The sequence below is a fragment of the Hakea prostrata genome, chromosome 9, assembly GCF_041222555.1.
Source record: "Hakea prostrata isolate BN-2017 chromosome 9, UWA_Hpros_2, whole genome shotgun sequence".
Classification (NCBI taxonomy): Eukaryota; Viridiplantae; Streptophyta; class Magnoliopsida; order Proteales; family Proteaceae; genus Hakea; species Hakea prostrata.
The window spans coordinates 46,942,739-46,955,131 of NC_142608.1; the positions used below are offsets into that span (position 1 = coordinate 46,942,739).

A 12,393-nucleotide genomic window follows, 5' to 3' on the forward strand; every position below is an offset into this window, starting at 1 on the left:
ATCCTTCAATTCCCTGATTATTCCTTACTGTCTGCCTTGGTCGACTGGACCACTCGACCAAGCACTCGACCAAAGGATTGCCAAATCCGAGAAATTGTAATTTTAGGGTTTTTCACTTATATTTAAACCCTACTTTGTGTTTCTTTGTTACAGCTGCCTCCTAAAGACTTTTTGAACGTGAGAAGACCTCTCCGAAACTCTCTCTGGTGATTTCGAAGACTCCTCTCAGAGATCTGAAGCCTCTCATCGCTGTTTTGCCAATTCTAGGTTAGTAATCGCTTCCACATTGCAAAATTCTTCTCTTTGATCTTGTTCTTGATTGAGATCAGGAAGAAGATGCTGCATTCTTGCAACCATCCCTTCATGATCTCCTTCGTTTCTTTGAGATTTATGATCATCGTCATGATCTTAACCCTAGCCGGATTAATTCTTGAAACCCTGACCTTGTTTGATTTCTGGAAAACCTTTGGTAACCTCCCATGCGAGGGAAACCTCATGGGTAATATTTATGTTAATCTAAATTTGATCTTTCAATGATTTTCTTGTTATTTCCTTGATAGTAATCATTCCCTCTCATTCTGTGATCATAACCTTTTTATGGGAGCCATAAAGGTTGAAACCCTAGTTTCTTGGGTCAAATCAAGAACCCATATTTTGACCATGACTTGATGTTTTTACCTTCCTATATGATTCTAACACATCCTAGGAAGTTCCCCTTCGAATTTCGGATCATTTGACTTCAAACGAAGAAGTTATGACCAAATTAGTTTTCACTTTTCCGTACTGACTCGCTTGGTTGACTGTGCCAGTTTACCAAGCACTCGACCAATGATGTTAGTAGCTTCGTTTTTCGCCCGATTTGATTCGTTTGCTCTCTGATCTTTTAGGCATCTTTCCTAATGTTGTATCTATGATTGTTAGGAGTTTATTTGCTAAGTTTGGAGTTGCTATCTTTGATCTTTGGATTATCTTCGACAATAATCAAGGTAAGGACAGTTATTTCATAATAGCATAGATCGCATACTCTCTGGATTCTACTTTATGAAACTATGAGTTTGTTTACTGTTCTTGTACTTTATACTTCTGATGTACTACTGTAAGTACAATAGCACTTCACTTATGTTTTCTTTTTCATTATTCAAGCTTATATGAATTGCTTATTACTATATTGTTTAATGATTAGATCATGATTGTATATTCTCTTTTATACGATGAATTGATTGTGTATGTCATGACTGATCTGAGAATGTGTTTGACTAGGTATGGTTTGGGATTGGGAAGTTTCCTTTTGACGCTTCTGTCCTTGGACATCGGAGGGAATAGTATGGGATGTTCTCCGAAGATGCCCATCGACTCTTTCCCGAATCATTGGTTGTCATACCTAGGGCTGTCTAGTAGTGTTTGGCTAGGATGTCCCCGTTATATCAGACTCGAATCGGAAGGGTATTGAGACCGAATGACCCGTGGTAGGAATGTGATTCATGGGCGCTCAAGACCGGTGAGTTATATCCGTGAGAGGACGGGAATCATATTGTGGGGGCCATTTATTGGAGGGTTGCATATGGCTAGACTTGGGCTCATTGGCGCTCGAGACCGGTGAGTTATATCCGTGAGAGGACATGAGAGCTTCCCGTGTACCATATGTGGATAACCAATAGGGTTGATGAGTCCGGTGAGTAATATCCGTGACTCTAGTGTGAAGGATACCGGAAAGGATCCCGAGAGGGGATGAATGGAAGTATCTAGATCTGAGTTGATGTAACTGAGTAGATGACTTGCATTAGGCTAGGCTTTACCCTGACATGCGCCAATACTTAGACCAATGGTGATGTGAGAGAGCGGTGACTTAACCCCCCGCCATGGATTGTCCGAGAGGGATGAAGGACCCATTGCCAACTGGAGCCGAGTGATTGACCTACCCAAAGAAGTATGGTGTTATGACTTAAAGCATGTCTGCCAATAGAGACCAGCATACATAGAGTTTAGATGCATAAATACATTATTTGTTTCATACTGCATTGCATCTTGTTGTGTTCTGATATATGTATTTATGCTGTTATGAGTTAACTTGCCTTATTGAGTTTCTTTCGAAACTCATTCCTTTTTGTACAATGTTTTGTTAGATTATTCTACAGGTATTGACTACTATGAAGGACAGTACGATGAAGCGCAAGCCAATGAAGCGTACTACACGCAAGGTGTTGGCAACAATCAAGATCACTCTGATGATCCCGTAAGCGATCATATTTCGTATTACGATTAGAGGCAACGTGGAGTTGGAGCATCTTTGTTGGACTGACGAAGTCCACTATTTTGAAGATGTCATCTATAGGATAGAAAACTCGTAGTTTTTGTTTGATCTTCTTTCCTTATTTTCTTTTGTTTCAGTTGTATTTCTTTTAGACTTATGCACTACTTTTCCGCTATAGCTGTGGAGCGAGTTTCCGCCTCACTCTACTTCTTTTGATGTGATTACATCTGGTATCATTTTTCGCACTCTGATTATATTGATTATTCATTTCTTGATTTTAAATCTTTTGTTTATAATATTTAAACCTTGATTATTTCCTGTTTATGATTATGTTATTGTATATGTGGGAGAATGATTTCCTCGATACTTGATCTTCGGGGCTGTGGATCATACTCCCGGGTATGCCAGTTAGGGTACCGGCTAGGGGGATGTGACAAATGGTCATGGTAAGAGAGTGTTGACCTAAACCCCAGCCATGGTTGATTGTCGGGGACTGAACCCCATTACCCAGGATTCCAACGGATGTAACTAGTTCGTGAGGGATCAGAGTGACTAGACCTACCCAGAGGAGGGCTGATGTTATATCTTAAAGCATGTCAACCATCTAGAGACTTGCATAGTTAGCTATTGGTAGCTTTCATATACTTGTATATTATTCATCTCATATATGCTTATCTGGATATGTTGTCATATGTATAAGAAATGTGTATTGTTATTGACTTCGTTAGAATTCATTTATTTTTTTATATGTTAAACTATATTGTACAGATGGTAGTGCGACGGAATCAGGAGAAGTTTGGTGTGAATGAAACAATCTCTATGAAGAAAATGTGGTACCGTCAATGGGAGATGGAGATGTATTCTACAAAGCCTATTGCGGATGCTTGGAATGCACTTACAGTATCCATTGATGGCAGAAGGAGGCAGATTGTCAGGCATTTTGAGAAGTCTTTAAAGAAGAATTGGAGAATTTTCTTTCTTGCTAGTTTAGAAAAGTAGACTTTGGCTTTAGAAAAAGCAATTGGAAATAAACTGATTTAGTTATTATTTTGTTTCCGCCAAACTTGATAATTTTTGAAACTTGATTATTTTGATTTGATTCATTCCTCGAGTATTTAGACTCATGTAATCCTTTTTGATTAATTATTTGAACTTGTTATTTCTCTTACTATTGATTTGCTATTTATTGCATTTGTTATTATTGATGATAAGACAGTGGATTCTATGACGGATCGCACCCATGAGTTGTCGGATGGAGTGTGACAGACACATTACTTTCTGATTGATTTGGTTTTACCCATTTTTATTTCTTATCAATTTTGTATCATTGTGTTTTTTAATCCTTGAAAGTTTGATTCTTGAGAATACCCATCTTTCACATCTTCCCAACTCCATCATTTCCCTAGAGAATTAATTAGAATGTCATTTAGACAATCACTCACCAGTTTTGGTTACGAAGGAGATAACTTGAAATATTACACTTTAGGCAAGAGATGCTATGAATTTTAATGCACTTAAGCGGCAGTCACTAATTTAGGGGCTGTGAAAAAAACTCTAAAAATTTACCCAAAAAAAAAAAAAACTCTAAAATAAAATAAAATAAAATGAAATAAAAGGAGATAGCTTGGGCTGGGGTACGTTTGTTAATTGAAAAGAAAAAGAGGGTATTTTCGTAATAAAGTAATTATTAAAAAGTGGGAGCGGCGCTGTGCCCCTCCTGTCCATTCCCGATAAGCCCGGAGATTGCTCAAATGGTGATAGCTTAGGGCATAAAATATCGGGCTCGTTCTCTCTCTTTCTCTCTCTAAACTTCTGAATTTAAGATAAAAACATCTCCGTTATTAATCTTATTTTTTCCATCTTCAGAAGAAAAGGAGGGGAGAACCCTAAGAAGCTTTTATCTATTGCTTCCATTTCTCCATTGGAGAGGCACAGGTGAGTCGAATTTATTGCAACATTCCGTTGAGGAAAACCTTATTTTCTTCAGTTTCAGGTGAAATTCGAGGTTTATTAATGGAGAGGGCGATTTTGCAGGATCTCTAGTGAGAGAAAATAAAGGTGTTGAAACAAAAGCCGTGCTTGACGAGCTCAAAGCAAGATTCAAAGCTGTGACAAGCAGTAGCAAATGAAAATTTCCATTTTAGCTAGTGAAGGTCGGGGTAAAGTTTTGTTATCGTAATCGGTTTACATAATAAGTCACACTGATGGATTTTTCCTTTTTTTTTGGTTCTCACCTCATCGAAACTTAAAACGGAGTTGAATTTTTGCGGAGAAGATTAAAAATGGAAGATTTTTAAGTGTTGTTTGTTCCAGTAGCTCATCAACTAAGTTAGTAATGTAGATCCGGGAGGTTAGAAGGGCTGTTCCATCGATCATCGTAGTGATGGAGCTTCGAATACAAAAAGAAGTGCTCATCTATGCTTATAGTTTTTAATTTCTTCGCCGTTTTTCATTATCTTGAAGTCTTAACGAATACAGATCGGTGTTGGAATTGTCGAAACCGGGAAGTTTGTATTCTATTGTTGCATTATACTTTTGGTTAAGTTGTAAGTTTTCAGCTTACAAGTTCCTGTCTTGCTTTAGGGGTGAGATCGGAGTTTTATTCACTGGTAGAAAGTGACGCGTGTGCAATTCACATCTCAGCTGTTTTTCTTTTTTTCCTGTCTCTTTTTCTTCTTCCTGTTTTACCCCCAAAGAAGCTTAACTTTGAAGCAGAAAGAGCTTAGATCATGGTGATTTCTTGTTTCTAGGTAGAGATGTTTGGTTCAATGCTTCGTATTAGGGATCCTTTCTTGCTTGAGGATGATCTCAAAATCTCAAAATCTAAAGCTGTTGTCTTTCTTAAATCTTTAATGGCTGTTAGTATTAGGCTGTACGTCTAATACATCTGATGCCATTTGCAGGTCTCTGAGCGGTTTCTGCAGAATAGCTAAGGCAAGAGACATTCACAGGCACACAGCTCATCGATTCAGTGTGACCCCTTTTGCTTCTGAAAGCCCTGCAAAAAGCTACGCGAAGAGCTGCTGACATTTCCGGCCTTCGAACGCGATATATCGAAGCCCTTTAAAGAAGCCTTTTATCACAACCCAATCCCCAAATTCTGAGAACTCGTCGTCAGTGCTTTAGGACAGCGCCACCTCCATTCATGAACCCTAATTCAGTTGCTCTTAGCTAGGCTCTAGCAGAAGAAAGAGAGGAGACGACTATCATTTATTAGTGTCTTCTGTCAAAATTAAGAAAGAAAGAAGAAATCAAAAAGAGAAGGAACCATCGAGCTTGTTCTTCTAGTATTCTCAAGAAAGGTATGAAAGCGGTATGGAGGTGGATGACATTCACACACAGCCCTGTAAGCTTGCCAGGTTTGATAATGGTAGGATCGACTCTAACAAGATAGGACGAAAGGCATCGGGAGACCCGTATCAAGACGACGATGAAGACGATGGAGAAGTTAGAGGTGGAGGAGGGGGAGGAGGAGGAAGAGGAGCCATTATCGGTGGTGGCGCTGGAGGTGGAACTGAAGTTGCCCGTTTGAGCACTTGGACTGGGTCCCGGATTTTCAGGGTTTCTAGAGCATCTGGTGGAAAGGATCGCCATAGCAAAGTTTTAACAGCGAAAGGACTCAGAGACCGAAGGGTTCGTCTCTCAGTCGCCACGGCGATACAGTTCTACGATCTTCAAGATCGTCTGGGCTATGATCAGCCTAGCAAAGCCGTTGAGTGGCTGATTAAAGCTGCCGAGGACGCCATTGCCGAGCTTCCTTCGCTTAACAGCGCCTTTCCAGAGACCCCCAAGCCAAGCGACGAAAGGAGGTCTAGTGCTTCACAGCCAAGATTTGACCAAGCTGAGCTCGAACTAGAAACTGAACCCTCGTATCAGCAGCACATGTCCTTGACGAAATCTGGAGGGAGCAGCCCTTCAGAGACAAGTAAGGGTTCTGGTTTATCTCTCTCTCGGTCTGAAATCCGCGTGAAAGCCAGAGAGCGTGCAAGGGAACGAGCGGCTAAGGAGAAAGAGAAGGAGAAGGAGGATGTTCATGTTCATCAGCGCAATCTGAACCCCACTTCCCAGAACGCTTCTTTCACTGAACTACTCACTAGCGGTGGAGCTACCGGAGCTGCCGACAACGGCAATAGCCCTTCCGAATCAGCCCATCCTGGTGGCTCAAATTTTGTCCTTAAGGCTACCAACCGGCATTTGGCTTCGACGCCAATGGATTACTTTGGTGCTGGGATTTATGGTCCAGCATCATCCAGAAACAGTCATTCTTCCGGGTTTTCAGCTCCAACTCATTTTGGGAATCCTCCTCAGCCGCACTCCATGACAATGCAGTCCCCTTTCGGTGTAACTGGTGATCATCATCAGGAGTTGCAGCAGTTCTCTTTCATGCCAGATCATCTTATCCCAGTAGCCACTGCGGCAGGAAATGACTATAACTTGAATTTTGGCATTTCTTCCGGCCTCGGTGGTTTTAACAGGGGGACCCTTCAGTCCAATTCACCATCTCCATTGCCTCATCTTCAGAGGTTCTCTTCTGCCGTTGATGGACAAAGCTTACCGTTCTTCATGGGTACTACAGCTTCAGCTGTTGCTGCATCAGTGGAGAATCATCACTTCGCATCTGGCGCGTTCGACGGACGCCTGCAACTATACTATGGTGATGGGTGCAGGCAATCAGACCTGAAGGGAAAAGGAAAGAACTGAAATCCTAGAACGCAGACATGACCCCGTCGCGGTTGCAGGTAAGAAAATATAATAAATTAAGTTTTCTCGTGCTTGCTTACTGAAACTAAGTGACTTTTGTTCCTCTATTCCGGTGCCGGTTTTGTTTCTCGTCTCCTTTTTCACAGAGATTTCAAGCCTCCTGTCTCCTGTTCATATATTGCTTTTAAATGATTTTGATGCTACGTGTTCTTGGCTTCTTGATATCAACAAAACCCTGGCCATTAGGGTTGTCTTACTTTCAGGTTCAGCTGCATTGTCTTGTATGATTCCTGCCTTGATTGCCGTGGAATTGGGGATCGTGTCTGCGTGGTGTTTTCTTCCTTAGGAGCTATCTAACTAGACCAGGTGTCGAACAGATTGACCAGGAACCAGCTAACACTATACCCTTCATCTTTTTAGATTTGAATCCCAATTTCTTTGGCATTTGATTATGTCAGCGCTGCTTAGGCTACAGTATGCAGTGATTCGGCGCATTGTCGAATGGAGTCATGTTTCCTCTTGGTTCTAACCCCGACCCTTTTAAAAAAAAAAAAAAAAAAAAAAAAAAAAAAAATCCTTTTGCAGAGATAACTCACATGGAGACCATTTTAAACAGTTATGGGGCAACGATAAAATATTCAAACTAAAATTCATAAAGTTCCGACTTTCTTGGTGAGAACATTGTTAAACATTATTTAGTCCAAATGAGGTCAGGAAAATGGGTGAAAGCTGTGAAAAGGCATAGGAAAATACAATTCTCAGCTAGAGCAATATATACTTGCAGGCACATGTTGTGCAATGAACTGTGGCTCCTCCTCATTTGGCAATAATTAGATTCACATTCCATAGGAAAGTATATTCCTAGTTTGAAGGATCTGAGTGATATCGTATTCTTGTTTAAACATAACGTCTGGTTGGCTGTCAATCTAAGAAGTCTTGAAAGTTTGTAGTTTTTACTACGACATTTATCTTTTACTATATGGGGACTTCTGTTCCAAACCATTTGACAATTCCAGCATAACTTTTACCATAAAATTTGAAAAAATCTATTCTAATCCTAGTCTTGGATTCTTCTGTTCTTCTTGCATGTACTAAGTTGTTATTTTAATGATATAATTGATAATTATTTTTTGTTTTTGGTGTAAATCTGATAATTATTTTGTTAGTATGAGTAGGTGCTCGTGTAGGTTTCCAAGACATGATCAAATATTATAACCCTCCATTTTGGTGTTGGAAATTAGCTTAATTACTACTAGGTATTTTGAGCATATATCATCACCAACTAGTGAGTGTTTTCTTCTTCATCTATCATCACTGAAAGTATGAAGACTGTGAAGGATGATTCATTTTTCATTCTCTTCACAAGCCTCGAACCTCGATTCTCAATTTAGATACATGTGATACAGTTTATTATAGCCTTGGTTCGATCATATGATTCTTTTTTCTTTTCTTTTTAAATGGTTAGATTAGAAATTGACCGGATGCATATTTTTTCAAGCAGATTCATGAATGACCAGTTTATTTTATTTATTTATTTGCTTATTTTTTTAATACTCTTGATTAAAAAGAAGTTACAAAGGCAATAAACCAAGCGTCCAACTTATTTTTTGCACTCTCTACTATAACTGCAGCTTAACAAAACAAACTTTCTTTTTTGCACTACACTCTATCTAGATATACAAAGGGCAAAAAGTAAAGGATCTAGTGTTTTTTAACCACCAATCTCAAGGCTTTTTGGCATAATTATATTTATGTTATGCTTTGGTAGACCCCTTGGTTAGGAGGGTTCGGTCAATGCCAAGTTTGACTGTTTGGCCCGTTTCCTCTCCCTGGCTGGTGGATTTTTACCACTAGATTGTTTCTCTCGGTAGTCTTTTATGAATGCAGTTCTATTACCCCCCAAAAAAATCTATGTTTATGACTTATATTTATGTATTATTTATCAATTATGAAAATAGGTTATGAGTGATGAATAATTTTCGTTTGATTACTATTAGATATAATGTATTATATAATAAGAAGTAGGTTTGGCACCATGGGTGAATAATATATTATATATCGTTAGTTTGGTTTTCAGTAAATTTTGGTTAACCTTGTGAAATATATAGCAGCTTTAGTCTTGGTTTTATCTGGTTCTTATTGATTTTGGCTAGTTTTGATATTTTTAAATATTGTTAAAGTGGAAATGGGAGGAATGTGGAGGTAGAGACAAACAAGATTTTATTCTAAGTTTTTGTAAATTTTAGTTTTTATCTCTATTTAAATAGTAGTTTTGCACATGTTAATTAATGGTATCTACATAATTAAAATTAACAGTTTATGTTGATAAATCATAAAAAGCTCTTTATTCATGTATGAATTTATGTTTAAATTGATTTATTTTATGAGAAATAGGGATTTTAAATGCTACCAAATTCATCTATTTAAGAGAGTGTTGGTCTATAACACATAATGACATTGGAATAAGCTCTAGAAGCATGCTTGTGTGTGCTTGCTGCTATTTCAATCTTTCAGACATGAAATTAAATTTGTGTTGTTTGTTAGGTATGGCTTTTAAACATCAGGTCCGGGTTGTGATCACTCTTTTGATGTTCAATTTCAAATTCACTGGTTTACTTATAATTTTTACTGCAGTGATTGCATTAGAATTTCCTTCGTTTAGGGCATTTTGATTCTATGTTTGATGTAATGAAATTTTCTTTACCATTACCAAGGCTAGTAATAGTCCAGAGAAGACAATTTTCAGCATGGCATCAGAATAACTGTACTCTGGTCGGTAGCGCTTAACTAATTCATCTTCCTTTTGATCTTAAACATTACGTGTTGAACCCATGTCACACGATCTACGAGATACAATTGCTTGCACCCCTAATTTGGAAAAATCATCACAATGAAACTTGTCTATAATGTAGTTAGAAGATTTTATTAAGATTGGGTTGAGAGGACTGGTGATAGAAGTTGAAGTTGTAAGAAATGTTGAAGACTTTACTTTTCCTTACCTTGCATTGATGGATGTTTAGCCCTAGGTCGGAAGAGTTCATGGAAATGCATTTCCGCGGTATTCGCCGAGCACCACTTCGGAACTGGTGTAGGGGCTGTTTGTGAATAATCATGTGATATGTCATCATTTTGGTCGTTCTAAAACATTGTGCTTACAGGAATAATCATGATCTTGAAAAACTAAACACACCAGGGCTTTCAGTGTTGTCTTTCACATGGACCACCCTAACTAAAAATGCCGGACACCCAAGATAACAAATTCCAATCAATTAATTATGTAACTATATGTAATACAGTTAGTTTATTTTTGTTGCGGCTCATGTATGTATTGATTAATGTTAAACTTTATATGTGTGTTTTCAAGATTAAGATTTGATTCCACAGTTGTTTTTTGACTTACTTACCCCACCAAGCCTTGGTATGGGAATCTGTTCTTGTGAGGGGTATGTGGTGGTTGGAAATAAGTAATGATCAAGGTATAGGAGGGAATGGACCTTCAGCGAGAGATGTAAATAGAATTGGGATATTGTCCCATCAGATTTGTGGTTATGATTCAATAGTTTTAGTAGGTCTTGTAGGAGAGTTCATTAAATGTAGACTTAGAATCTGCAAACAGGAAATTCTGACTAGATATACTCAAAGAGTAAATATTTTCAGCAATCATATGCTTAAACCTGCTGACCTTGGTAAAACAATTTCACTAGTATGGATGGCCTTGAATAAGCAAATAAGACAGTCGATGCTCTCTGAGAGTTTTAGGTCATTGACATCTCTTAGATTTTGACCTCAAGAAAGGATCTTATTCAGTAAGTTTCTAGTTGTCCAAATACGTACATTTTACAGTAGTGGTTCAGAAAGTTTCTAGTTGTCCAAATATGAAATACCTACGTGTTAGTTAGTGGTATAGAACTGACTTATGGCTTTTCATAACCAGTTGAAGAGGAATAAGAGTACTTGTTAAGTACCGTATAGCTTAATTCGTGAAGCTGTCTTTACGCATTCCGGCTCACCTCTGGATCCACTCTTTCATCGATGGTAATATGCCTAACATTAATTTTTTTTAAAAATTTATTATATATTATTAGTGCGGAACTTTTGTTTTCCTTTCACTTTTTGGCAGTTTACTTCTTGATATTTTGACCAAAGGTATGTGTATCCATAATACGTAGCATCTTTTGTTTACTGTATTCTATCACACAGCCTATCACCTGTGTGATGTTATATTGAATATAAAAAATAATAAATCCCAAGTACGTATTATTAAACATGTATTAAATGCTTGACCCATTAAATGTTTGATTTGGTAACTATTTATGAAGTATATACATTGATTTTCCAGATCTGTTTATCTGGCATCTTCATAGTTTCTACTCACAAAGCTATAAAATGAGACGAATAAACAAAAATTGGAAGTCTAAATTCTTTGGTAAATGGTTTATGTATCCTTCATGTATGCAATGACGTATTGGTACTCATATTTTCAGTTCATGTGGGTATGATTTACTTCATGTGACCACATCATTGGCAGATCTGTTCTAGAGTCTTTGTTATCCTATAATTTGAGCCATGACGGGTCCAGTTTTAGCTGCACCTGGACTCCTTTAATTAACATGTTTGGATAAAAGTGAAGATGAACTCACTCAGTATAAGCTGAAGTTTAAGATGGTCTTCTGGGAGTTGTTTTGGGCATCAAGGTGGGCATCATGCTAAGCCAGCTTAATCTGTTTGCTTGTTTTTCAGGTGGCACAGATTCTCTGAAGCTTTGCATTTTATGGGAATCAAATTCCCATAAAATGCATTGTTTGATGATGGATGGCTAAATCTGTTTCTTCTCTTATTTAATAAACTTAGATGGTTTTGGAAACTAATGGGGTCTCTGTTTTCTGTTACAGCTTTTTAGTGGTTCATTTAGAAAAGTACCCACCAAAACACTTGTTGGTTTCTGTATATCCTCATTTTTAGTTAATACTTGATTTATCTGCATCAGGTTTCTTATTTTATAAACATGCATGGTGGAACCTAATGAGTATTTTCTATCTGCATAATGACTTTACATTAATTTCTGCAATGGGGAACTGATGCAGGCAAAGTATATGAAGTGCATTGCCCGGGCCATTGATGGATGAAATACCTTTCCTGCCTCAGGCACCGAAAAAAAACAGAAGAAAGAGAGACAACATGACTTTTATCTTCCTGAGTTATTTGTTGCCTTTATTTAGCTCTGAACTCTTGATTTTAATGCATATATGCATTGACGTTATGTGTTTTGGTGAGAGGATTCACATCTCCTCAGCAGACGATTTCAATTTCAATCTGAATTTGTTTCATCCTCAAAGTTACCTGGATTAATCTGAATTTTAAGCAGTGATGACTTGTCACATGAACATTTTTCTGACAGTATTATTGCTCATGAAAACTTTGGAGTTAGATTAAATATCACC

The 12,393-nt window shown here is 37.9% G+C and overlaps 1 protein-coding gene across 2 annotated transcripts; it reads left to right on the top strand.

The window, feature by feature from the left end:
• Positions 1–3,985: 3,985 nt before the first annotated feature.
• LOC149005353 (transcription factor TCP2-like) lies at positions 3,986–12,378 on the top strand. Of its 2 annotated transcripts, none has more exons than XM_089168197.1 (4): positions 3,986–4,186; positions 4,286–4,410; positions 5,155–6,990; positions 12,037–12,378. In XM_089168197.1, exon 3 carries the CDS (start codon positions 5,567–5,569, stop codon positions 6,950–6,952), a length of 1,386 nt encoding a protein of 461 aa, XP_089024323.1. In that variant the 5' UTR covers positions 3,986–4,186; positions 4,286–4,410; positions 5,155–5,566; the 3' UTR covers positions 6,953–6,990; positions 12,037–12,378. The 2 variants fall into 2 exon arrangements, with proteins under 2 accessions (XP_089024323.1, XP_089024322.1); XM_089168196.1 differs by having other exon boundaries at positions 4,286–4,404.
• The last annotated feature ends 15 nt before the right edge of the window (positions 12,379–12,393 follow it).